Below are 27,604 nucleotides of genomic sequence, written 5' to 3' on the forward strand. Positions count from 1 at the left end.
TAGTTACATTTTACAAGAAAACTTTGTTCTAAAGAAGCGTTAGGGCATTTGGCACGTTTTTGTTGAAGGTCACACATCTCCAGAACTTATCCTTACAAAGTTGTAACACATTTCAACATATTTTTTCGATAACTTTAACAACGTATAGAATAAAGATTAGGTCGATTGGGACGGATGGAACCTATAACAGTTCTGAGCACTCGAGCTAAACTTCAAGAAAAAGTATTGACATCATGATTCTGCTTGCCCCTTTTTACTTTTTACGTTCTTAAAGTTATCGAAGTTTTAACGTTCTCAAACTTATCGGAAAAATAAGCTAAAACATGCTATAACGTTGTAAGGAAAAGTCCTGGAGATGTGTGGCCTTCAACAAAAACGTGTTTTGTATGTCCAAATGCTTCTTCAGAATAACGTTTTCTCGCAAAATGTAACAAACAAAAGTTAAGTGCAAAAAATTAACTTTTAAGTAACTTTGACAAAAAATACTATGTAACTCTGTACCCAAAAAATTTTTATTAGTTCAGCAAAGTTTCATATTTTTTCACGTTTTAAAACTTTGTCGAAAAATTATTCCTTTATATCTTAATACAAAAAAGTTAGTACTTTTGATATATGAAAACCTACTGTAACATATGCTCGCCGTACTCTTATATGGGTGAATTGGGACAAATGAAACCTAAAGGAGTTTATAGTACTTCAGCTTAACTTTAGGGGAAAGTATTGACATCTTCCACTTGCCCCTTTTTAACCTATACGTTGTTGAAGTTATCGAAAAAATAGCTAAAATATGATATAACTTTGTAGGGAAAAGTGCTGGAGATTTATGGTCTTTGACAAAAATGTGTGTTTTGTGAGTCCTAACAGTTCCACCGTACAACACTTTCGTGTAAAATGCAACTAACAAAAGTTAAGTAAAAAAAACTAACTTTTAAGTAAGTTCCATGTAATATACTTTATAACCTTGTACCGAAAAAAGATAGGATTTTCGTTTGTTCAACAAAGTTTCATATTTTTAAGTTTTCTACAATTTTGCTGAATAAACTATTCTTCTATCTCTTAACACAAAAAAGTTATTTTTCTTATTTTTAGTATAGTAAACATTCCATATTTTTTGACAATTTACGATTATGCGGGTCATTCATGCAAACAATTGTTCCGAAGACACTTTCAAGCTAGGATGAAGGTGAAAGGCGCTAAAGAATTAGGTTCCACTTTTTGCCTTATAGGACCACTGTGCATTGGGGTTGCAAGTTTTACGTGTCCCGCCGTTCACAAACATAAAATCTTTTAAGTTCTTAAACAACAAGACTTTGAATCAGTTTGAGCTTTCGCCTACATTTTATGATATTGGCTGAATTCGTACAAATTTATTCAATTAATATATCGTTCATCGATTTCGGCGATTTGTTCCTGAATTAATTGTTATAGTTGTTTAACTGACACGATCAAGAAAAGCTTTAAGTATGAAAAGTTATTGAAGAAGGAGCAAAACTATTCCCTGATGAAGCGTTTTTTAGCAGTGGAAAGCGACAAAATCACTTGCTAAAATAGATTTTCGATTTGGCTATGGAGATACATTTTCAATCACTCTTATTGGACCTCAGCTTCATAAGAATTGCTGCTAAAGCGCTTATTCAGCAACGAAATATTTCTTAGGTTATAGAGCTTTATTGACAAATTCGAAACATTTATTCGCCAATTTGCAAAATTGTCGGTAAAGCTGTCCGCGAAAGAGGAGTAGCTTTTACATACCATGCTCGTTGAATGTCAGTCACAGCAGCACCTTCATGGGTAACTTGGTGTGTGAACTGAAGTTCAACTCAGCGCTCACTTCCTTCGTGGGGTAAGTAAAATGCGAAGTGCCCTGCCAGTCGTTGCCGTCCAGAGTGAGAAAGGTCTCGTCGTCCATCATCACCACCACATCGCGATTCGCCGGAAAAATCGACCTGACCATCTTATTCAGATGACTGTATGACTGTATGGAAAAAAAGACTTAAAAAGACCTAATTTGGAATATTCTAGAACTGGCTTCTAAAACGACGATCTTAAACTTAATTTTTGTTAGGGTGGTTAATTTTTTTTGACTGGGGTGGTTTCAAAAACTATTAAAATTAAATTTATTGTTATTGAATTGGAAGAAGCAATCTTAGTAGAAAACTTGTCTTTAACATTGTAATACTCGTGCAATAACTGGAAACGTTTTTATTTAAATAAAAAAATACAAAGAGTAAAATGTTGTAAATCTAAATGAATGTAGTAGATTTCAATTTTATATGAATCTTAGTTTATATGAATCCCATATCCAATACGGTTCGGTTGTAGTCATACGTTAAGCCGTCTTCTTTTTAATATGAAACCATTTCTATAGTTGAAGCAATTGTTTAGTTGTAAGCCAGCATCTCCGATGTTTCGCAAGCAAATTTGTTTTTTTTTTCGAAAAAAAATCATTGTCAGAAACGTTCACCGTATATAGATGTATACTAGAAGCAGGAAACTTTCTTGAGCAGCATTGATGTCACTGCTTTGCAACTGTTCGGTTATCATATCTTTCTCAAAATGTAAAATTTTCTTAGCATAATGGCATTAATAATACCTCGCTGCTCAAAATACCGAAGGGACATTAACCTCCTGTTAGGCTTTCGTTTTACAGAGTTCGTGGATCCTCGAAGCATTTCCTCTTTTATGCAGTAAGAAACTGCAAAAAAGTTGCATTCTACTTTATCAAGTCAAAATGCTAACATTATTAAAAAACTGACTTCCTTCATAATTGACATTCCTGCATAATAATATATGTTACTTACCCTCCGTCCTTTCACTCGCTCCAGCAAGCCAGACATAACAGAAAAAAAGAACTAACGTTCAAGCTCAATATTTAGTGTCGTGCGAATCGCTCGAATCCCCCTTGTTCGCTCGATAAATAAACAGCCAAAATTCATGAGCTCCGAAATTGCGGCATCAAATAAAAACAACAACCGTAACGCGGGGGTGATTTCTCGAAACATGGAAACGAATGATGGGTAATGTGAATTGGTGCATAAATATAGTGAGGAGTACGGAAAATCGACAAAACTTCCGTGTCACTCACTGACAAAACCAGTACGGGATTGCTCGATACTTGCATTTCAAATACTGTGCAAGAATTGTTTATGATCATTTAAATGGGAAATAAATTTCATGCAACGAAAGTCAAACCACTGGTCAATCTGCGGAATTTCGCGTAAATTTCACACCATGAAGCGGGTGCACGGTAACTGGTACGAATGTCCCGAACAATGCGTCTTCGTAAATATCCAATCTGCTCGTCGCAATAATCAGCCACGCACAAGGCAAGGTTGAGTTGACAAGCTCGGTGTGAAAGTACCTATACCTCAACTAGAATGGAGGTTAACAGGGAGAGAATGCCGTCCTGCTGCTGCTCTGGTCAGTATTGTGAGCATTCCAATGGGCCATTATTGACCACTCTCGAGTAGGCAGCCTACGAGACGGTATGGGGATATTCTCACAAGGATATGTATGAACTTGTAAGAAAGGCTGCCTGTCGCGTTGCAGCACGCGGTAGAAACAAAATGAGAGCGAAAAATATGGTTTTTAACACGCAAACCTTCCGCCAGTAGCGTGCATACGAATTTTACGTTTTCGCTAGGAACGGAACCCTGCAATCGGGATGTTTGTGAAATGTTCTAACTTGGCGTTCAAACACAAGTTTGGTAGATTTTTCTTCTGAATTTAACTGCTAAATTCTAAAATGAGCGTTAAAGGTGAGGAGATGCTTCTAGACAAATTTTAAGAAAAAAATCTCGTTCTTCTATACCGCTCAGTACCGTCTTGCGTTGACGATTTCAGGCACTTGTAGCTCCTGCCGACGAACAAGTCTGAGCTCATTTTAAAACAGCTTTTGCTGCGGCACGGACGCGAAAGGATTTTGCACTGCTAGTAATTAGTCGCTAAAATCGGAGTGGATTATGTTTTTCATAATTTATCCAGAAATTCACAAGGACGAGTAAGTTCGGTTTTACAACACCTGGAAGAGACTGCAGTGACAGCCAAGTATATCGTCGATATCGAAAGTTTTGTGATTTTTCACACGGAAACAGAAGAAAAAAAAGTTCCACTTTGCTGTGTTCTCGTTGGATACGTCAAGTAGCGAAATACTAAAAATAAAAAAGAAGTGAAAAATGGGAGCCCTGAAGAAAATGACACGTTGTGGTAGCATAAGTACCTTGTTTGCTGTGCTAATAGTGCTGTTCGGCGTCAGTTCGTCGGCCTTAACCACTTTCGGAAAGACAAATACAAATCAACAGGCACCACCGCCAACGCGGCCTCCAGGTATTTCTATCGTACTTTCGGGAATAAAAATTCCTTAAAAAGCCCTGCTGTGTCAAGTTTCAACTCATTTTCAAAATTATAAACTTTCATATTGCTTAGTAATTGTTCAACATTTGTGCAACATGTTTTACCCAATAAATTCGTACAGTTTAAGACGGATCATGATAGATTTTATACCCTCTCTAGCAATACCAAAGCCGATCGAATACTCCTAGTACCGCCAATCCTCTGCCCAGTCAAGAAGCTTTTCGCTTCAAAGTTGCCATCGATTAAAAGAGCCGGCTTGACCAGAGTTGTGTATAAGCAACGAAATGTACGGGGACATAAGCATAATGAGCACACGGAGGCGAAACGTTCACCCATTAATTTCACAAAACAATCAAAAAGCATATTTAACTAGAAATGTGAAACATTGTTACTGATCAATTTACAACATTACAACATTTAAAACTGTTTCCAAACGAAACACATCTTTATTTACTTTGGTATCGTACCATTTAAATTTTAATAAATAAAAATGATACTAAATTCGAAAATACCAGTGATGAAATAAAAATCTAGCATTCCTATTCAGAAGACTGCGAACTACCACTGAATTCGTTTACAGTCACTGTATGTTCCACAAATCAAGTCAATTTAGTTATGGCGTGATCATTAGAGTGTATCACACTTTTAAATATATTAGGGACTTCCAATCTTATTGTAAAACTACTCTCCTAGTGTGGCACATTAGTTTGTATTGGTAAAAGCAAAACCTTGGTGATACATTCAGATTCAGAACTTGACGTTACGTTTTTGTATCAGATTTCTTGTAAAATTAATGATAATTATGTTATGAGAAGATAAAAACATCAGATAAATCATTTGTCTATTAGAGTCTTTTCGATTGTTTCAATGAAAAAAATCTTTTGCATGAAAATTTTAACTTTATCAAATAACTTTGTTATTTCTAAATATAGCGTTTTACAATCATCAGCAAAAATATAATTCCAATAAAACCGCGTAATTTTTTAGAAGGTCATAAAAATATAGAAAATCATGGGAAAGAGTTATAATGAAAAATATGAATTTTTAGTCACAGTTATTTGTTCTCTTTGCTATCTTCTTCATCGGTTGTTTCAAATTTCCTTGTAGAGTTTATGAAGCTTCTGGAACCCTTATGAGCGGCTGTTGTAATAAGAGTATAAATAAACTGTTGATAATTTTAAAAAAATTCTCGGTTGAGTCGCGGGAGAAAAAAGACAAACAAAGTTTGAATAACTCGGAAAAATTGTAAAAAAAAATTTCGAGCGTCTTAACAGAATCGCTTCATATCATTAAGAAGAGAAAAATTCAGTTAGTTTCTATTTCTACTCTTATATTTCGTATTTATTTTTATAACGATTTTTGATTCACTTTAGATGACGTCATGTGTTGAACTTTGACCAAAAATTCATATTTTTCATTCTAACTCTTTCCCATGATTTTCTATATTTTTATGACCTTCTAAAAAATTACGCGATTTCATTGGATTTATATTTTTGCTAAAGATTGTAAAATGCTATGTTTAGAAATAACATAGTTATTTGATGAAGTTAGAATTTTCATACAAACTGTTTTTTTTTTTTTAAATTGAAACAATGGAAAAGACTTCATTAGACAAATGATTTTATAATCTTTTGAAAGTAGAATAGACGTGCTTTCAGAACATCAAAAAGTAATTTGCGTATTTTTGTGTACGGCCGTGTAATTTGAAATTAAACTAACCCTAGAAAAACCGTTAACGGTTGAATACCTTTTTTTATTTTGAATCATAGCTAGATCAAATGTTCAGCAAAAAAGTGTATTTCTGTTTGGCTAATAATTTTCTAGAAGGTATAAAATATGTAGAAAATCCAGGAAAAAATTATATTTAAAATTATGATTTGAGTGAACTTTGCATATAAAACTTTTTATATCTTTTTTAACATATGAGATAGAAATCCGACACCTTCGACAAAGTTGCTACTAAAACTATTTGCCACAACTTTTTCGAAGACACTAGCTGTCTATCTCACTGTCCTGAAAAAATAAATGTTCCATATCACTTCTAGGTGAATTAATCACAAAATCGTACATTTTAAAAGAAGCACAATAAAATACATAGAAACTTTTCCGAATAAAGTAGGGGAGGAGTACCAGTTATGGCATGAACCAGCCTATGGAGTTTAAATGGACTATTGCCATAACTGGTACCATTGCACTTATGCGATATATCCATAACTGGTGCACTTGCCAGTTTAGCGTATCACGCAGATGTGTTCAAAAACCAATTTTTCAATATGTCGGAAACAAAAAATAATATATTCTAGTAGCTTCCCATCTGTACCATTTTGTACCGTTCACCAATGTTTCACGCTCGGGCCCACTGTATGCAGTGTAAAACGATCAGTTAGAAACTCGGTTGTGGAAAGTCGAAAAATTTGATTTGATTAGTACAACGCATGCCTGCATCATGAAAATCACGTTGAAGAGAAATCGGGATCTAGGTCCGGTCCATAATGGGTTAATCAAATCAATGGGAATGCCTTTGCAAAAGTGTAATAAATTGAAATATAGCAAATTCTTATTGGATTGCTACTTACAGAGAACGGCCCAAATATAAATCCATATTTTTGATAAAAATTTGATTTATATTGGGGGAATTTTCCATTGTGCCGATCACTGTGTTAGTTACAAAGGTAATTTGAGCGTAAAAGCGTTTGGGAAATTCTCGCTGAAACCAGGCTAGTGACACGAGGTCTTTGATAATTGATTGTTTTGTGTCAGTTTTAATAGAGTCAGTAAAAAAATAACAATTGCACTCAAACTTGTTCCAGTTGGTTGACCTCACGTCTATAAAAATAGTTTTCAAAGAGCTCGTGTATGGTTTCAGCGAGTAAAAACACTTTTCGGTGATTCTGAACTCAATTTGGAATCATTTTCTCTTTTGTCCTTTTCTGGCCTTTAGAAGCATTTTTCGGCGATTCTGAGCTCAATTTGGGATCAGGTTTTTTCTGCCTTTTCTGACCTTTAAAAACACTTTTTGGTGATTCTGAGCTCCATTTGGGATCATTTTCTTTTTTGGCCTTTTCTGGCCTTAGAAGCATTTTTTGGCGATTCTGAGCTCAATTTGAAATCATATTTGTTTTGGCCTTTTCTGACCTTTAAAAGCACTATTTGGGAATTCTGAGTTCAATTTGGGATCATTTTATTATTTGGCCTTTTCTGACCTTTAAAAGCACTATTTGGGGTTTCTGAGCCTTTTCTGGCATTTAAAAGCACTTTTCGGCGATTCTGAGCTCAATTTGGGATCATTTTCTTTGTTGGCCTTTTCTGACCTTTAGCACTAGTTGGGGATTCGGAGCTCAATTTGGGATCATGTTTTTTTCGGCCTTTTCTGACCTTTAAAAGCACTTTTTGGCGATTCTGAGTTCCACTTGGGATCACTTTCTATTTTGACCTTAGAAGCACTTTTTGGCGATTCTGAGCTCAATTTGGGATCATATTTGTTTCGGCCTTTTCTGACCTTTAAAAGCACTTTTTTGTGATTCTGAGCTCAATTCAGGAACATGTTCTTTTTTGGCCTTTTCTGGCCTTTAAAAGCACTTTTCGGTGATTCTGAACTCAATTAGGGATGATGTTCTACCTTGGTCTTTTCTGGCCATTTCAGCGATTTTGAGCGCAATTTGGGGTCATGTTTTATTTTGGCTTTTTTTGACCTTCAAAAGCATTTTTAGCGTTTCTGAGCTCAATTTGGGATCATTTCCTGTTTTGGTCTTTTCTGGCCTTTAAAACCACTTTTCAGTGTTTCTGAGCTCAATTTTCTGTCCTTCAAAAGCACTCTTCGGCGATTCTAAGCATATAATTCCTGCAGAAGGGTGTACTTTTAACCTAATTCCTTTAGTCGTCGTACACGTATCTCGTGAAGGGGGGGAGGGGGGTTTAGTCTGCGTTACTTATTGTTACGTAGGGGGGAGGGTAGGGGGGATAGTAGAGACAGTTACGTAACTGTGATGTTTGCTCGAAACTGAAAATTTCGGAGAGGGGCCTGATCAGCGTTACGTAATTTTAGGGGGATGGGGGAGTCATGACGAACGTTACCTATCGTTACATAGGGGGGAGGGGGTCTGAAATCTATATTTTTAGCGTTACGTAATTTGTGTACGACGCCTTATGAGCATCTTCCGGTGAAACTTTTTTCTTATGGTAATTTAATAATTTAATGTACCCTACACTAAAGAAAGGCTCAACAGAAAGTATCGCGTGGCTTTGTTGACATTCATTCATTCTCTTGTTAGCTCCAAAAATAACCTCTCAACTTCGAACGTAAGCCGAGAGTAATTATTTTACGATTTGAGCAGTTTCTGAATATAAGATTTTGAAGAGCCTGTTTACCCCACTAAACCCTTTTCCAAAAACCTCAAATTCTGCAAGCTATTGCATTAGTGCATAAACAAACATAGCCTGAAAATGATAGCTCAAGGGAAGAACAACGACACAAACGGAGTTTCGCTTCTCGCACAATGGGCTCGAAATGATGGTCAATAACATGTTATAGAAAAAATGGATTTTCTCAGGCATCTTTATAACGGCGCATTTTTTGAATATATTTAATTAAAGCTCTTGAGTTGCACTACAAAACGTATTATTTGGGTTTTAAGCTTAGATCTGTTGGCAAGAGAAAAACTTCTGTGAAAGTTATCTCCTTTTTTTTAAATGCGAATATCTCATCATGTAGCCTTGATAGCAACTTCCAATAACTCTCATTTTGTTCCCTTTATAGAGTAGGATTAACATGCCAATTTTTATGACAATCGATTCAGTTTACACAAAGTTATAACAATTTTACGTTTTAAGCAATTTTTGGACATCAATTTTGGACGTGCTTTTTTACCCCACTTGCCCCTTTCTAAATAATATGGCATTATGCAAAACATTGTTCTATTATATAGAAAAACAAACCCTGGAAGTTTTAGTCAGAGCGGAGAACCTCGATCCAAGACCTGGTTGCGGTCTTCGCGAACTGGCTTTTAAAAGCACTGTTTGGTGATTCTGAGCTCAATTTCTTTTTCTTTTTTGGCCTTTTCTGGCATTAGGGAGCACTTCTCGGCGATTCTGATCATTTTCTATTTATGCCTTTTCTGGCCATTAGAAGCATTTCTGGATGATTCTAAGCTCAATTCGGGATCATTTTCTTTTTTGACCTCTTCTGGCCTCAGGAAGCACTTTTTGGCAATTCTAAGCTCAATTTAGGATCATTTTCTTTTTTGGGCTTTCTGGACTTGAAAAGGAGTTTTCGGCGATTCTGAGCTCAATTTGGGATCATTTTCTATGATGGCCTTTTCTGGCCTTAGGAAGCTCATTTTGACGATTCTGAGCTCAATTTGAGTTTATTATTTATTTTGACCTTTTCTGGCCTTGGGAAGCGCTTCTTGGTGCTTTTGAGCTCAATTCGGGATCATTTTCTATTTTGGCCTTAAGAAGCACTTTTCGGCGTTTCTGAGCCTAATCAGGGATCATTTTCTTTTTTGGCCTTTTCTGTCTTTAAGAAGCTTTTTTTGGCGATTCTGAGCTCAATTTGGGCTCATTCTTTATTTTGGTCTTTTCTTGTCCTTAGAAGCACTTTACCGTATTTAGGATGCCGGTTTTACTAATAAGTTCTGGATCATAAGGCTCGGGCTCTGTAATCTCCTCTTCTCGACTTTTTCTTTAGCAGTCAAAATTTTAAAAATTCGGAATACATTTCCAGTTTCTGCATGTTTTATATAAAGTTTCTTGTTTCGAATTACTATTTGTTCTTTCATTGCATTGTGGTTTATATTTCTAATTTATTTGGTTTTGACCTTGGAATTGTGTGTATTGTTTTCGGAACTTTTAATTATACTTTCCGAGTTCTAGAAAATAAACATGGATTCAATCTTTTTGACTTTCATTTCAGCACTTTTGCTAATGGTTATACAGAATTCAAATTTTCATTTCAGATTGATGAAAAAACAGACTGTAGACTAAGGATTTCATATGGTTTCAATGTTGAATGGGATTTAAAAGTTTGACGACTTTTATGAAGCAATTAAACATTAGAGAGAGGCATTCAAATTCACAAAGGAATGGTTAATAAGCTTTAATCTTTTAAGGGCAACTTGTTCGAAAAGGGATATTTATGTGTATTATATTGGTAGAAAGTAGTGAAAAAAATAAGAAAAATGCTCTGTACAGTTCAAATTATTGGACGTTACTGTTGTGAGCAATTTATCTTATTATTATTGATATTTATCTTTACAATTTGTCATTAAATCCTCTTCCGCCAAAATGTCATTTTAAAGAGGAGTGATAGATCTTTCATTTGAAGTAGAAAAAAAATCCACCATCTTATATTTGATTAGAAAAACGTGTATTTGAGCAAGTACGCAACCGCCGGTTTTAAATTTGACACCAGGATTGGGAAGCTGAAAAAATGCTTCAAGAAACATTTATAAAATCAAATGAGGCGAATGGTGGTGTTCATAGGCGCCAAGGGGAGGATTTTCAAAATATTCCAATTTTCAAATTCGATAGAACTTTTAGTATTATGTATTAGAGATGGTCGGGTTTCAGGTTTTTAAATCCGAAACCCGAACCGGACCCGCACCCGTCGGGTTCGGGTTTGAAAATTTTTGAAGGTGTCGGGTACGGGCTGGGTTCGGGTTTGGTGAAAAAAAATATTTCAGGTTTGAAAATGTCGGGTTTAGGTCTGAAAACCCGAAACCCGGCTATATTCTGACAAAATCCAAAATGGCGGCACATTTTTTTTTTACTTCAAACGAAAGCCCAATCATTCCTCTATAGATCAGTAAACAGATCACGATCGTACTGCTGGATTAAGGATTAATGGCAAGCTTGAGAATACAAATAATAACGTAGATCACTGAACAAATGGCCTGATTCCACTAGAATTCAAATCCACTACTACGCACTTAATAAAATAATACTGTTGTCTTGTGACAAAGAAAAACATTGTTAGTCCTACGTCACCATTTCATACAACCTTTAGGGCAATATACACCTTGTATTTTTAACACGAAGAAATCAAAAAACTACACAATCACAAGGCGTAGCACAGTGGTTTAAAACGCGAAAAACGTGATCGTCAGCCTTTTGAGTAGAAAAATGCTATTTAAACGCTAAAGTGTATTCGACAAAGTTTTCGTAGTTCTTAAAAAGCATCTTTTGATGTAAATAGATTTTTGATTAGTTCACCTAAAAGTGAGATAAAAAATTTATTTTTTTGTTTACTTATCAAATCAAAACGAAGTCTTCAGCAAAGTTGTAGACAATTTTATTTAGAAAAGCTCTACTGAAGACACTTTGGTTCTACCTCTTGAAAATCGACCACATACAGGTAATTTTATACACAGACATTCTAAAAGATTCTGAAAATCGAAAAATACTAAATAACTCTTTCTGATGTGTTTTAGAGGCCTACAATGTTCTAGATATTTCTTCATATTTAAAAACACATCATTCTGCCGAACATAACTTGGGCACATTTTCAAATTTTTCATAGGGTTTAGAAATTTCTCTAAAAGCTGCAAAAAACTGCAAAACCAAATTTCATTTTGAAAAAGTGCATTTTTTCATCTTAAATGTTCTAAACCCTATGAAAAAGTTGAAAATGTGCCCAAGTTATGTTCGGCAGAATGATGTGTTTTTTAAATATGAAGAAATATCTAGAACATTGTAGGCCTCTAAAAGTACATCTGAAAAAGTTATTTAGTATTTTTTGATTTTCAGAATCTTTTAGAATGTCTGTGTATAAAATTGCCTGTATGTGGTCGATTTTCAAGAGGTAGAACCAAAGTGTCTTCAGTAAAGTTTTTCTACATAAAATTGTCTACAACTTTGCTGAAGACTTCGTTTTGATTTGATAAGAAAACAAAAAAAATTGTTTATCTCATTTTTAGGTGAATTAACCTAAAATCTATTTACATCAAAAGATGCCTCTCAAGATCTACAAAAACTTTGTCGAAAACACTTTAGCGTGTAAATAGTATTTTTATACTTAAAAGGCTGACGATAACGTTTTTTGCGTTTTAAACCACTATGCGTCGGTGCAAAAGCCATACTCCATTGGTCAGTCATTTATGGTTAAGTGAGGTAACAATTTTCCAAGCTGACCTGTCTAGTGGGGGTAAACTTTTAACAAAGGTTGTTGACTACAGCGTCACCAAGGCTCATATCGTTGCCGTTAAACCCAATCAAACGAAACAAGTTTAAACGCCGCCTTTTGGAGTACTCGTGTCTTTTCTGTTCAGTCCAAAATGAATGTGTTTAGTGGAGTGCTTTAAAAATGCCTAGTAAACTCCCGCCCGCTATCGGCGGTCAGTATGAGCAAGCGTACTTCCGGTTGCAAACACGACGAATGGATTTCATTCGCAAAGATAAGGTGGTATAACGGTATTCAACGGAATCACGCAAAACCTTAACCTACATCGGGGGACCGGGAAGAGCCTCGCTGGGGCTGCGTTTATCGACTATCAGGCGTACATTAATCGTGGCGGTTATTTTCATGCTATTTTTTAAACACGCTTATTCCACTCTACATACCTTCGAAGCCTATTAATTAAACTGCCCACCAGGGCTAGAGTTCAGATGTCGGAGAGATCCACTCGCAGTAGAATTTCCCGTTTGAAATATTAGTATGTGTGTTTGTACATGAAATGAGTCCTGCAGGGACTGTGGTGTGCATGTGAGCAATAACATATTCTGATTTGCGTTACCTGATAAGACTCAACGCCCAGTGCGGGTCCTTTCTTTTGCGCTTCCTAACGGTTAACTAACTTGACCCGGAGGATGAATACTAATGAGCTTAAATTTTCTTTGGAGGACAAATTGGAGCGTTCGTGCTAATTGGAGGTTTTTTATGCGGTTGCCTTGGAATGTACTGGGCCCAGGTTTCGCGTTAGTAGTGTCGCTGCAGCTCTAGCGGAAATATTTTCATCAAGTGCAAGCAATTACTGCCAGTTTCGTTCAAACTGTAGCCACCGGTTTTATATTCGGCGAGCTGCTGACGACTTATTGAGCAGGTAAAATTGTGCGAAAAACCAGTGGTGGCACGTGTTTCGAGGACGTTTTCGCTTTTCTCGCTAGTTTGTTTCTGTCATATAGGCGGAGAATATTTTGCATTTTTTTTTCTAGATTCAAGCTGAACATGTTTTATTCATATTTGGATTCTCCAGAAGTCGTGCAGTTTTGAATAGGGACAACTATGTTCAATCAACTGATTGAGCAACCTTAGAGGGGGAAATTCACGAGCAGTTTCATGGTAAATAAGTGATCATAACCTGGGTCGTAGAATAGGAGTGAGAAAAGAAATGGCACCAACACGTTATGTGCTAGCCGATTTTTCATTTTCTCTAGCTAATGAAAGTCAGAAGGAGCGCTCTTGCCCGATCATTTGCTACAAAACTGACAATCAATAACTTGAACAGCGTTTTACCAAATGCTAGAAAGGCAACCTTATGACTCGGATATCTTCCACGAATATTGATGTTGTATGATTGAGAGTGTGGTTAGGTGAATGATTGTCTAAGCGAAATTGGAAAAAAATCTAAAAACACTTACAGAACATTTCTTTGAATGATCTTTGCAGAGAGGTTTGATACCATGAAGATTAGGACTTTCATTGGCCACCATTTTCTTGTTCAATTTGACCACCAGCGAATAAAGGATAGATATCAGCTCAGCGCAATTACTGCTGACCGTCAAGTCAAGGCTTGGTCGGTTGCATGTTTGCAATGAACGTTGCTGAAATTGGCATCGCGAACCATAATTAGCAGGTCGGAACATCCAGCGGTTTGAGTTGAATTGATGGTGCCTAGACATGAATAATAACGTCATGCATTCGCAGTGATTTATTGCTTGCATTCTAACGGCGAAAACGACTATTTATCAAACTAATTCGATCAAAAGCAAATTTTCCCCCTTAACCCACACTCCACACATTTTGGGACACTCCTATAATTAAGATGTTGTTAGACAGGGCACTTTGAGTATGTAGTTCATAAAACATGTTGCAAAATTGACGGCGTACACGAGCATTATAAACTTTCTTATCACAAGATCCGATTTTTTACAAGGGCTATTTTGCCTGTAAATATTTCCTTCTAGTGTTACTTTTATTGTGGCAATGTAATCTCACTTGCTTCCTTTTTTTCCTACTTCCAGTGAAGGCAAAGGAGTGCACCAGTCACGCGGAGTGCACGGCGATACAGAACACGAGCTGTGTTATGGCTGCAGATGATCGCATGCGATGCCTCTGTGGAGACTTCGAGGCGCCTGACAACGGCTATTGCCAGGCCAAATTCAAAGGTGAGGCCTGTCGAAAATTAGGTGCCTTCAAGCGTGCACCCGTCGATGCTTGAACCGCTCAGGGCAGACAGGAAATTCGCGAAATTGCTACGAGCCAACAGCTACCAATTCTATTTAGGCTAGGGTAACTTTTTCACCACCCTCGGCAATGGGTGCCGCTTCGAAAGCACTAATGTTCTATAAATATACAAATGCTACCGTTTGCATGGAAAAGAAAGAACCGAAAATTTCAGTTTTTCATGTTAGTATTTAACGGCGTTGCCGTGGGAAAAATTGTTGGTTCTTAAACCATTGAATGTTCAAGAAATCCGTCATATTCCAACACTATAAAATACATAATTGTCAATTGTTCGTTAAAATGGAAAGCTCTACCCAGGTCCGTTTTGAGGTTTAATTTTTTCTATTTCCAACTGGTCTCACAATCGAATAGATTAACGACACAATATAACATTACCATAAACATTGGTACTACATCTAGTAATACCTACCTATCAACAGATAGGCACGAAATAAATCAATTGGTCATGCTGTTCACGTCATTCAATAGTTGCTTTCTCTCGTTAGCCTTTATTATGGGGTAAGCGGATTGAGTATTTGAATATGCATTAACTGAGCCTAGTTTGTTCAACATTTCATGGCAAATTACAGTTCGTCGAAAACAAAACCAGCGCTCTTCGTTTTGGACTGTTAGTAAAATTTCCGTCAGATTGTCTAACCAACTTTTGGCGTGTAATAGTGTGTTGTATTTAGTTTTTTTTCTCTGTACCTCGTAATGGCGAAAGCTTTTCACGCATCATAATGACATTAATCATCCATTTGACAAATCTGCTTACGTCAGTTCCCCGAAACTGTCGTCTACAGTATGGTTCGCATAGTACGAACGCACATTATATCGTACAAAAGAACATTCTTGATGCTTTTGTTCGGCACGCGCTGTTTAAGTGCCGAAAAAGGATATTAAAGAACTAAATTTCGAAAAATTGTTAGCGGATTTGAAAAAATGTGTTCAGTACATTATGCTGAATCTTCAAAACAGTTTGTTCTGTTTTTCCTCGTAAAAAATACAAGGGAAAAGTAAATAAAAGAGTTGTTTCCTTTTACTTGTTCCTCCTATCACGGCATATTGTTGACGTGCTTTGCTTTGGCTTATTTCATTTTACCTCTGAAAATTAATACATAATGTAAATTTTTGATTGAAGTTAAAAGGCACTTCTGTAGAAGGTTTTTTTACAGTCATTGCCAAAATTTTAACAGAAAATTGTTTGCCTTATTTTCAATCTGATTCACACCTTGTAAAGAGTACCATTGAATCGTTACAAATCTTTATACTTGCGCAGCAAAATGTCAATCTCTCCCAAATAATCAATTTATGGATTACTGAAGAATTCACCTTGACAAATTGATAACGCACATTTTGCCAGATACCAGAAATTTTTCTCACTACATATGGCAGAAAAAATCACAAGAAGGTTGTATGCAAAGCCACGACCGCAAGGTTGAAGTAGAATACTTTTACAAGAAAGATAACCCGCGCGTGTCAGTCATTTTTTCTAGTGAATAAACGTTGACTGTTCATTGGCAGTATTGTAATTTCTTTTTGTCTGATATTTTGGATGAAGTTCATTAAATATTTTTAAATTTTGTGCAAATGAGAAGTTGAAGTGCTGCCGAATTGTAATATGCACATTTAATACGACATCATTAAACGGGAACGGAACAAAGGCTACGGTTATGCAGAACGCGAATGCCGGCGCGATGCGATTCGCCTTACCGTGGTGAAATGTACAGCTCTTTTTAAGGCGAAGTAGAGCTATACATTTCAACAGATTTCGTCTTGCCGAATCGCATCGTGCCGTTATTTGCGTTCTGCATGACCGTAGCCAAACACTAAGCGACGCAAACACGTAACAATAATCAGAGTATGCATGTAGATGAAGATAATTAACTTTGGATTATAGCGCAAAACGAGAAAATATTAACTCTTCAAATAATCATTTGTGTTCTCCAAATTTCAGTTGTTCAATTGAATATCCGATGAAATGTTTGTTTATTATCTGATGAAGCTCTTATATAGGCCAAATGATGCATTCCCAATTTACTAGGTCCATAACTCTGCCGACCATGCTTGCGAAAGCGCGGTATAACGACCAATCAGAGGTCGAATTATGTTTTGCCAAGGCTTAAGAATTTTCAATAGTACAATATTTCGAATGATAAAATTGCAATTTCATGCATTTGGTTGGAATCTTAGAAGATTTTCTAATCGATTGCTGCAAAAAACGAAGGAAATCCATCGAAAACTAACCGATTTATTAGCATTGGAAATTTTTCTCACTATTTTCAGTTTTAGATTTTCATTTCACATCCTTATGTAGCCGAACTTCCTAAGAGAAGTATTCTACTTCAAAATTAAATCTTTATTAATTCATTTGTTGTCTTTATAAGGACAGTTTTTCAATTTATCATAGGATGTAGTGTTTATCTTACATCTCTGTGTTACCTTGACAGTGAGGACTAAGGCGCTAAGGTGTTTTCACATTGATAACTAGACACGGCTTTACTGGAGGATGTGTTGGCAAATTCATCTACCGCTAATACCGCCGCTATCATACGAAAGCGCGTCGTTTCATGTGGGGAATATCAACAACGAAAAATGACGCGCGTCTAAGCATAACCCGAACTGTTTCGCTGTGCTGCTTCCATTTACTTCCACATCAGTCTCAGGGAAGTACCGGCTGCGTCTATCGTTGAGGCTGTCACTATACTGCTATTGGTACCAAAAGCTATTAACTCTTCAAATAAGTGTTTTATTTGTTCTCAAAAGAACAATTGTTCAATTCAAAATCGGATTTACGCAATCGCATCTCTGTAATATTACCGACAATAATATTCTTCTGAACAAAATGATACAACTTTCCCATTAGGCCTCTGCCATAATAGACGCGAAAAGCGACGCGAACCGATTCGCTCGGCTGTAGGTTAATGTACAGCCATCAGTAGAGGTGTACATTAACCTACGGCCGAGCGAATCGGTTCGCGCCGCTTTTCGCGTCTACTATGGCAGAGGCCTTACAGAAAGTTGCTGGCTGATGTATTCACTTCATGCAAGCCTGCTGCTGATGCTTCCCGCTACCACACTGAAACAGCATTTTAGTGAAGGGAGTGTCGTTGCATCAGCTGACCCTGCTACTATCGATGCTGATATACCCCCTGCAACAGCTACGCTATGCATAGCCATGCCACAGTTGTGGCCGCTATTGGTATCCGCTGTACCTGCATCTGCTGGCCCTGCTACTATCGATGGTGAGATCCGCTGAAACTGCTACGCTTATCCACAGCCATGCCACAGTTGTGGCCGCTATCCGCTATCGATGGTACCCACTGCTCGCTCCCGCTGCTGCTAAGGGAGGACTGCTGTCGTCGCTGTTCAGAACTATTATGAGCGGCTTCGACTAAAATAGGCTCTTATATAGGGATGAAAATAGGAATGAATTATTTTTCGTACGTGGTGGAATGATATAACTTGAAAAATATGTGTCACTTCATTCCGGCTCAGAGCGATCATTTGATAAGCTCCACCTCTTTTTTCAGTTTCTATAGTTTTTCCTCAGTTTCGTAGCACGGATGCACAAAAATGATTTCTTGTCGAGCCGGACCGATGGCACTCTCATTGAAGCAACAAAATAACATGTTTTGTGTCGTGTTGTGCAGCTGGGTTGAAGAAAATGTTCCCGTCCCCGTGTCGCATGTAAGCAGATTATTGCGTTCAGTAGACAGTAGATAGTGTATCCAGCGAATAAACACCGATGGTGCTCTCACACACGCAACGGTTTTAACCCGTATCCAGAGTTGCCATTTTCACAGATTTTTCTGTAAAATCACAGATTTTTTCCCTTTTTCAAATCACAGAATCTGTGATCACAGATGACAGATATTTTTGGAAAATCATAGATTTTCACAGATTTTTCCCATAAATGCCGGAAATAACAAATTACCTACATTTTTCTACAGGTCAAACTCATTAATTCGAAGGTACGATTTTCCGGAAGCTCGAATAACCATCCGTGTAACCGTTTGCGCTGCCCCTACAGTGGGGGGTTTACTAAATAAAGTTAAAATTAGACAACTACAACAGAATTAAAATTGCATCCCGCACAGAATGTCTGCTTGTGTTGATGCCAGAAAATTATAAACCTTCAATTATTTTTTTATTTGCCTTGAAAAAGGCATGTTGCGGTTCAAAATCGGTTGCTAATTACAACCTTTGAGCTGCCCTAATATTGGGGGAATTAAGATACACGGACAATATGCACTGTGGAAGCTGTTTCACATTCAGTAAATTAGACGGGTGCGACAAATTTGAATTGCTAGGATGCAACACAGAATGCTTGCTTGCGTTGACAAAAATTATTACCTTTCAATGACTCGTTTATTTGCCTTAAAAAAGGCATTTTGATTTCCGAAATTGGATTTCCTGATGGCAATCATCATGCTGCCCCAACACGGGGGGAATAATGGCTGTCTGGCGACACACGCTGAGAAAAACCGCGCTGCTCCTGAGACGTGGTGACCAACCACAGGGCTAGTGCTGCTGCTAAGGAAGGACGACTGCTGTTGTCGCTGTCTAGAACTATTATGAGCGGCTCCGGCTGAAACAGGCTCTTATATAGGCCAAATAGCATGTTTTCAATTGCAAGGTATATGATCCTGTCGACCGTGCTTGGGAAGCAAGCATATAACGACCAATCAGAGGTCGAATTTTTCGTTTTGACAAGGCTGGACTATTTTCAATAGTACAATAGTGTGAATAATAACATTACAATTATCTTATTTTGGGAAGAATCTTAGAAGATTTTCCAATCTATTGCTGCAAGAACGAAGGAAATCCATCGAATACTAACCGATTTATTAGTATTTGAAATTGGACATATTTTTCACTTTTTTCGGTTTTAGATTTTCATTTCACATTCCTATGTAGCCGAACTTCCTGAGAGAAGTATTCTACTTCAAAAAAATGCGAAAATGTTCTTGGGGGCCATCCACATACCACGTAGACAGATTTTCAACGATTTTGACACCCCCTCCCCCTCCGTGGACAACTGCCCATATAAATTCTAAAAAAATTGTATGGACCGTGGACATTAGCCAACCCCCCCCCCCTCCAAGCTGTCCACTTGGTATGTGAATAGCCCCTTGTTAGTATTAGGTTAGTTTGCATAACTAATGACCTGTTTTTCTGGACAGTGGATTTGTTTACATTTATTTTCAAGAACATCGCAATCGGTCAGTGAAAATGTACGTCAAAGTGATTACAAGTTTACTGTTCGCCCAAAAGACACCAAAAGAGATTGCCGAGGCACGATATCGCTCGCTTAGCCTTAGGGCTAATAGCGGTCTCGATCAACTAAAATAGTTGAGAGAATTCGTTATCGATATTGTTTTTGGCACATTTTGCATGTGTAGGACAAGCACAACGATACACCGTGCCCCAGTGCTGAGTCGAGCAAATTTTCAGCTCGAAAAGTTCCTCGACGCGATCGGGAATCGAACCCAATATCACAACCGTGTGGGAGAGCTAGCCGACCGACATCGCTAACCACAGAGCCACTGGGACCACACCAAGATTGCCGAGGCGTTGGATGTCATTTGGCCACAATTTATCTAGAAGTCGCTACAGGATGACCTCAAGCAGCGAAAACCGGGAAGTGGACGTCCTCGGTTTACACGCACGCAAATCGTGATCAATTCGGTCCGTGCAAGAATTGTTTGAAACCTGGATGACTTGCACGCTTCTTCCAGAGTTAGAGTGAAACGCCATTTGATCACGGAGTGAATAAAAGAAACTACAAGTGACTCGTTCGAAGAAAATGTTACCTTTGCTAAAAAGAAAAAAAAAAAGATAATCCTGTTCTCCAATGAAAAGCTGATCAGCATCGAAGCAGTGTCCAACAGCCGTACAGACAGGTTAATTCCAGCGAACAAAGTTGAGGATGTTTCTGAGAAAACTGGTGTCCGACGGTTTGAAAATACCGCCCTTTTCCATTAATATTGGTGGTAAAACCAATACCGAAGTGTATACCGGTATTTTGATGGGCCGAGTGCATTCCTGGGTGAAGGCCTCTGAGGATCAATACGTTGTGCTACAAGGCCTCCTAGTAGCCCGGACCTTAACTCGTTGGACTGTTTGATTTAGACGTATGTTGAAGCAAGAACCTGCAAAACATCTAATCTATCTAATCTATTGAAAAAATCGATTTCGGATTTTAACAACTGTAAGTGGTTTTAAGACATACCCTACCGTCAAGAAATCAAGACACAGGGAGGCCAGGTCATTTTTCAAATATCTTCCCACTCTACAAAACAATGTCTTTATACAAAGGAAATCTCTAAACACGGTCTCTGTTGAAAGCTTACAAATCTTCCAGTGACACATTAAATCGAGTGCGGTTAATCAACCATGTCTTCACATCTGGCATCCCTGTCATGACACGTAAAGCCAGCAGCGGAAATGTCACTTTGCTTACTATCAGGGTTATATTCCCCAAAAGCCAGCAACAGTAATGTCACTCTGTGCACTACTTGCCAGTTAGTGAAAATTTAAAACAAATATAATTTTTCAATTGAAAAATCAAAGAGAACTCGTAGAGATCTTAGACAAATTACGTAATGCCTACTGAAAGGTCGGTTTTCGATTAGTATAAGAAAAAGCAGGTATTTTTTCAAATTAAAACCCGCATATTCTGTTATCTAAAACATACACTGTATCACTTATGAACAAGGAAAGACCAGACAGTAATAAAAATTACACTAAACTAACGAAACAGTAACTAAAAAAAACAATTATAACAAAAACATTACAATATCAGCATGAAAGCTTAGATTAACATTTGCTACGTTTACCCTTCCCTCGTTACATTTCATCACAAAACTGCAAACCCCCCCCCCCCCCCTTCGAAGGCTACGTCATTAATAGCGGGACAAATATGCAGTTGAATACTCATTATGTGTTTTAAACTTGTTTCTGAATAAATTTTTTCATTCGTGATCAGACATCGGAAGAAGCTACTGACCATAATGGATCGAAAATGGTGAAAAGTGATAATAGTCGAAGCAACGAGATGCGATGTTCTACAGTTTGGAGAAAACAAAAGTAACTTTACACGGGTTTACACGTTCACTAGTGTGCGTAGGTGAAAAGTCACTTATCACTATGTGTTTCATCCAATGTGCATGAAAGAAAGGTGAGGAAAAGGTATGTTTCAAGTATTGGTAAAGCTACGTCACTATTTGGCATGGACTGTGGGTAGAGGGGAACGTGCAACTGTTAGTGACCCGCACAATTAATAACAATAAGCGGATGATAATCCATATGGTTTAACGATACCACATACAGTCGAAACTATTCCCCAAACTAGTTATTAAGCACGTTTAATGGTTATTGATTATGCGGGGAGTTTCCTCCTCACCTTCCTTTTATGTTCAATGTGTTTCATCAATAAATATATCTGGCAAAACTGTGCTGCCAACCCTAATAAATAGGAACCATGAACGGACGATAATCTATATGGATTAACGATAACCCAGACAGTTCGGACTATACCCCGAATAGGCTGTTAAGCATGTTGTTATGGTTATTGATTATGCGGGAATTGGGTTGTTTAGCTATATCAGTTTTTTATATCATCTGAAAAATCTGCGTTTTTCTAGTAAAACGAGGTTTAAAAAAAAAATTCTATCATTGTCCTTCGCTGTTTAAATCACGGTTTAAAACTGCTCGAATTCGCTACAATGACAGTTCGGCCATGTACCAAATGTCTTTGTAGCGATTTAGAGGAAATTGTTATTCTTTATTTAAAAATCAAAAGATAATGATATAAAGTTTTAAAAAAAATACGTTTTGCTCAGAAAATTACACTCTTTCAGATGATATATAGAAACGGAAATCCGTGAATAGCTAAACAACCCAATTCATTAGAAATCCCAAGACTGGCGTGTGCAGAGAAATTCGCGTAGTACGAACTACACACTTAAAATTTACTGCCGGGTCTTGGTAATTTTTGCCAAGAACGGCACCACTGAGTGCTCGGTTTAAGAAATAATGACAGCTGTCACATTTTTTCGTAAATCTCTGTTCAACTTAACTGAAATGATATGAAAAACCGAAGTGTAAGACAATTGATTTTGTGCTGTTACTGAAACGCAAAGCCACACGCTTGGCCGTTTTTACTCTAAATTGAGTAAAATTTGACTCAATTTCGTTAAAAGTAGATCTACCCTAAACAGAGTAACCATGTAGTCGCTCATTTTTGAATGGCATGGATAAATATCAAAAACTGAGTACTACTTAAAGCAAAGCAAAGCTTTGGTGCCACATTCCGATTCGGAACTTGATCTTCTGTTTATTTATACACAGACTTCGCAGCCGACTCTATAGTGTACAACACAATTGCGGGGCTAGCGCTACGATCCTACTGACACTAACAGTCACTAACACTAACACTGACACTGACACTAACTCTCCCCAGCCGAGACTCGAGCCTACAACGACTGGCTTGTTAGGCCAGCATCGTACCTTGAGACCATCTGGGAGATAACTGAGTAATACTTACTCATTACAAATACAGCATGAATTAGTCAAACTGAGTAACTGTTACTCACAACACAAAATGAACTACTCGAATGGTACCACACTCTGAATAAAATCACTGTTTGAGTTGTTTTTGAAGGCAGTGTACCTTCGCAGGCCTGCATTTGTCTCGTTCCTACTCGAAAAATGCTGCATTGATTTGTAAATAACTTTTTGAAAGTTCCTTATGAGATTTTCTTCGGGGCTCGATAAAGCCGAGAACAAAGAAATTCATTTTGTCCATTATTTATCAAGCAGTTTGATAGAACGAGGTACGGAGTAGTGTGGGGCAACGTGTACCACAAAAAAACGCCAGTGTTACGTATGTCTTATGTATGTGGTACAACTGTTGCGTTATGCGTTTCACACATTTATTGTGTGATTTCTGGGCAACATTTGTGCGAATCGGGAAGACACAATGATTGTATAAGACTTCAACTTTTGCGTGAACGTTGACTGGTTTGTTAAACCGGCATCGTACCTCGGGACCAGCTAGGGGTGTCGTATTCATATCAATTGTTTTTATTTTTAACAGCTCATTAATACTCCCAAACCGATAAACCGGAAAAAAATTAACACCTTGTAAACAAACCTCCCTGAGCTGTCAAAAAGGTAATAATCACTTTTTTGAGCAATGATCATTGCACGATGACGTCATTTGGCAGTTCCGGAAGCTAAATTTTGCGGACCTAGATTTGTTTTCGATGGAGCTGAAATGTGTTCGATAATAGTTGTCAATGATAGTTTCTAATGAAAAAATCACACACACTTAACTGCGTAATGTTCTCTCGGTAAAGTAAAATACCGAATTACCTGAAAACATTTTAGTTAACCGTTGTTCAGTAAGAAAATTACTGAGAAATCGGAAACCGTAAGTGTTTACCGGAATACCGTAAATTTTTATACCGAAAAAATCCGTAAAACCGAAAATTTCCGAGTTCGGTAGACTAAAATCACATACATAAGACATACGTAACACTAGCGTTTTTTTCTGGTACACGTTGCCCCATAGTACTCCGTACCTCCTCCTGTCCAACTGCTGGACAAATAATGAACAAAATGAATTTTCTTTTTCTCGGCTTTTTCGAGCCCCAAAAAAAAATCTCATAAGGAACTGTCAAAAAGTTGTTTACAAAATCAATGCATTTTACGAGTAGGAACGAGACAAATGCAAGGCTGCTCAGGTACACTGCCTTAAAAAACAACTCAAACAGTGATTTTATTCAGAGTGTGGTACCGTTCGAGTAGTTGTACCAACCAGTTTTGTACCAACTTTTCTGGAAGATTTCTTCCTGAGTGTTACGTATGTCTTATGTATGTGGTAAAATACTGAACCTCGGAACCCTGGCATCATTTAACCGAGATTTCGTCCAACAAAAAAAAAACCGTACTGAGATTCCGAAAAATTGAACTGTCAAAATAATGAGTGCTTCATTCATTATGGATCATTATGGAGAAATCTGCAAAGTTCAGATTAACTAAAATATTGATCAATCTAATCAATTTTGTAGGTTACCAACTCGCTCGCAGGATGAAAGTTGCAGAGTGATAGATGTTACTTTATTTCCTGGAAGCAATACAACACTCCAGTTTTCACCAAAGCTGTGTTTAGTTGATCAGTTGACTTAGTAATTAATAAATTAATTTGTATATTTAATCGTCTTAATCATATTCTGGGTTATCTGACGAACAAATACCGCAAAATACGTACCTCTGTAAATTTTACCGAAGTTCTCGTAATACTTTGACAGTTGAACATTACCGAGAATCTCGGTAAAGTTGACAGGTTTTTGATTATTGCTTTTACAGAATCTCGGTGTTTTGATGTATTACCGAGATTTTTACTGAGATCTCAGCTGTTGAAATCTCGGTAATCTATTTTACCGTACTCGGTGACAAAATCTAAGTGTGCAGTCTTCGTAAGAACGAAGCTGTCGAAAAAGTGAGGTTAGGCCGCTCCTAGTAATGATCTATAGCTATAAAAGCAAGAACATATTGCGGCGTGCTCACGTGTGACTCATTTTTGTCTCTAAAAGAATAAGCCCATCTCAATTTGTTTATTTTCAACTGATACTATATACTTTCGATTTCAGGTCTCCGTCACCTGTGCGCGGACACCTTGCAATGCGACATCGGGATGATATGTGCGGTGGAGAACGTAACCAAAACTACGACACTGGTGACCAGTAAGACGTTCATGACGAGCAGCATGATGAACAACAATAACAGCAACTACAAGCTTTGTCTCTGTGATAAAGAGCTTGGTTACTATGAAGATAAGCATGACATTCGCCACTGCAATGGAGCCGTGTCCTTGCTCATATCAGGACCTCTAGTCCCAGCGTTGCTTCTCGTAATTATTTCTTCGATGCTTAGAAAACTGCTTAACCACCCTGGCGGAGAGAGCATGTAAGCGTAGTCGATGTCGCTAGGGCGTCCTACAACCTTCAGCAGCTAATCACTATAAATTTTCCAACAACCTCTAGATATAGTAACCTTTTATGATTCAATGTATCTCGTGTTATAAAAATCCAACATGCTGTGCAACTTTTTTGCCTTAAAAGAACCAAGCCAGGTCATTGAATTTCACTGAAATTTCCGTATAAAACTAAGCCCATTAAAGTTTACAATCGCGTTAGAATAAAGTTCGGAGAAATAAAAATGCGTTTGCCATCGCTATGAATCTAACTTTAAGAGTAATACATGGTAGCTTTCGTCGGTGATCATTTGTTCTACGCACGATCGCAATGATATACTCGTACTCTATGATATAATGAATCGCCTGGGATGCATATCAATAATTGCTATATTTTATTTTAATATTTAGGTTTGTGATTTAACAAATGAATACGCGAGTAACTCGTGCGACTATGTACAGCTTCTATGTTATACTAATTCGTCTCGTTTTTTTTTTGAATGTTTTTTGATGTAAGTTCTGTATTTTGCTGGTTTTTAAGCACCAAAAAAGTTGGTTTTTAGGCACCACCTTAAAAGCTTAAAATTGTAATATCTCAGTTAAAAAATAGGTAAAATATAACACTCATAGATGAATGTTCTTTTGCAAATGCAGCTACGCTGAAACTAAAATTAAAAACTTTGTTTAATAGGATGTTATTCTGCAACACTAAAGCTACTGTATGCACTAAAAAAAAGGAAAAAAAAACACTCATTCATTCCCCGATGTTTATTAATGTAGATTGTAAGACATACATTATTTTTCCCTGCTATTCGGAAGGAAACGTGAAATTCATTTTTTGCATGAATATATAGTATTAGAAACATCACTAGGAATGAACTCTGAAAACTTTATATGACAGATCATCGCTACAATAATCTCAATCTCGTACGAAATTCGGAGATAAGGCAAACAAGGAAGGTTATTATATATCAAAAAAATATTCTATATTACAAAATGTATTTTCAATAAATAATTTCAGACCAAAATAAGCGTTTTCATTCCATATTTCTGAACTTGAAGATCTTAAGAAGACTCATATACTGCAATTTTTTTTCAATGAAACTCAGTATCAAAACTTCCATAAAACATTACCATTCGCTCAAATGATGCCTTTTAGTATTTCAAAACTAATCCTCTTATATTTTTCTTTGGAGCTTGATACTATTGAAAAACAAGATGACAAACTTCAAAATACATATTTTATCCCATCGCGTCGAACACAAATAGGATTGTTTAGCTAAACTAGTTTTTATACCTAATCTAAAAAACTGCGTTTTCTAAACAAAAAGTGATTTTTAAAAAAATAAATAAAATTGTTTGTTGGGCGAACAACCCAATTGAGTGCGTTTCATCATTTTGGCTCTCATGTTAACAATTTCAAAAACTGTCAGTGGTGGATTTCGCATTGTGACGTGCATATTAGTTGGGATATAACTTGAGAATAGTGCTAAGGCTGCAAGTATGTCGCCATAGTATTTATTAGAACTTCAACCGTGTTGTTCGATTCAGTTTGTTTTTTTTTTAAGGTTTACGTTGTTGAGGATTTGCTGTTTAATGCTGACGAAGATTTTCTAGTGTCGATGTCAAAATTCAATTTCACAGAACCATTTTCCATTAAGTTTTACAGAACAATATTCAAAACCTGAACCACTCTCCTCATTCATTTATGTTACATAATGTATAAACGGTACCTCCATTGGCTGCATGCTGAATCCCATGTCAGCTTGCTTCTCGCGCTCCTCGCGTTAGTTATTTAGCAGGTTCGGCAGACACACGAATGAAGCACCAGTATCACTATTTTCCTTCTCTTATATATTTTGTTTTGCGTTACATTTATCTGCTATGTG

At 37.1% G+C, this 27,604-nt stretch overlaps 1 protein-coding gene across 1 annotated transcript; it reads left to right on the forward strand.

Moving 5' to 3' along the window:
* The first annotated feature begins 3,883 nt into the window (after positions 1 to 3,883).
* LOC129725602 (uncharacterized) lies at positions 3,884 to 26,735 on the forward strand. The gene is made up of 3 exons (XM_055681617.1): positions 3,884 to 4,326; positions 14,530 to 14,673; positions 25,393 to 26,735. The coding sequence occupies exons 1-3, from the start codon at positions 4,176 to 4,178 to the stop codon at positions 25,710 to 25,712; spliced, it is 615 nt and encodes a 204-aa protein (XP_055537592.1). The 5' UTR covers positions 3,884 to 4,175; the 3' UTR covers positions 25,713 to 26,735.
* The last annotated feature ends 869 nt before the right edge of the window (positions 26,736 to 27,604 follow it).

The sequence above is a fragment of the Wyeomyia smithii genome, chromosome 1 (genome assembly GCF_029784165.1).
Source record: "Wyeomyia smithii strain HCP4-BCI-WySm-NY-G18 chromosome 1, ASM2978416v1, whole genome shotgun sequence".
Taxonomy (NCBI): Eukaryota; Metazoa; Arthropoda; class Insecta; order Diptera; family Culicidae; genus Wyeomyia; species Wyeomyia smithii.

Excerpts from the sequence above, each read along its gene's own strand:
- LOC129725602 (XM_055681617.1), top strand. The coding sequence starts at position 4,176 with ATGGGAGCCCTGAAGAAAATGACACGTTGTGGTAGCATAAGTACCTTG. Across the intron at positions 4,327-14,529 it reads ACCGCCAACGCGGCCTCCAG|TGAAGGCAAAGGAGTGCACC; the intron begins GTATTTCTATCG and ends TCCTACTTCCAG. Across the intron at positions 14,674-25,392 it reads TTGCCAGGCCAAATTCAAAG|GTCTCCGTCACCTGTGCGCG; the intron begins GTGAGGCCTGTC and ends TTTCGATTTCAG.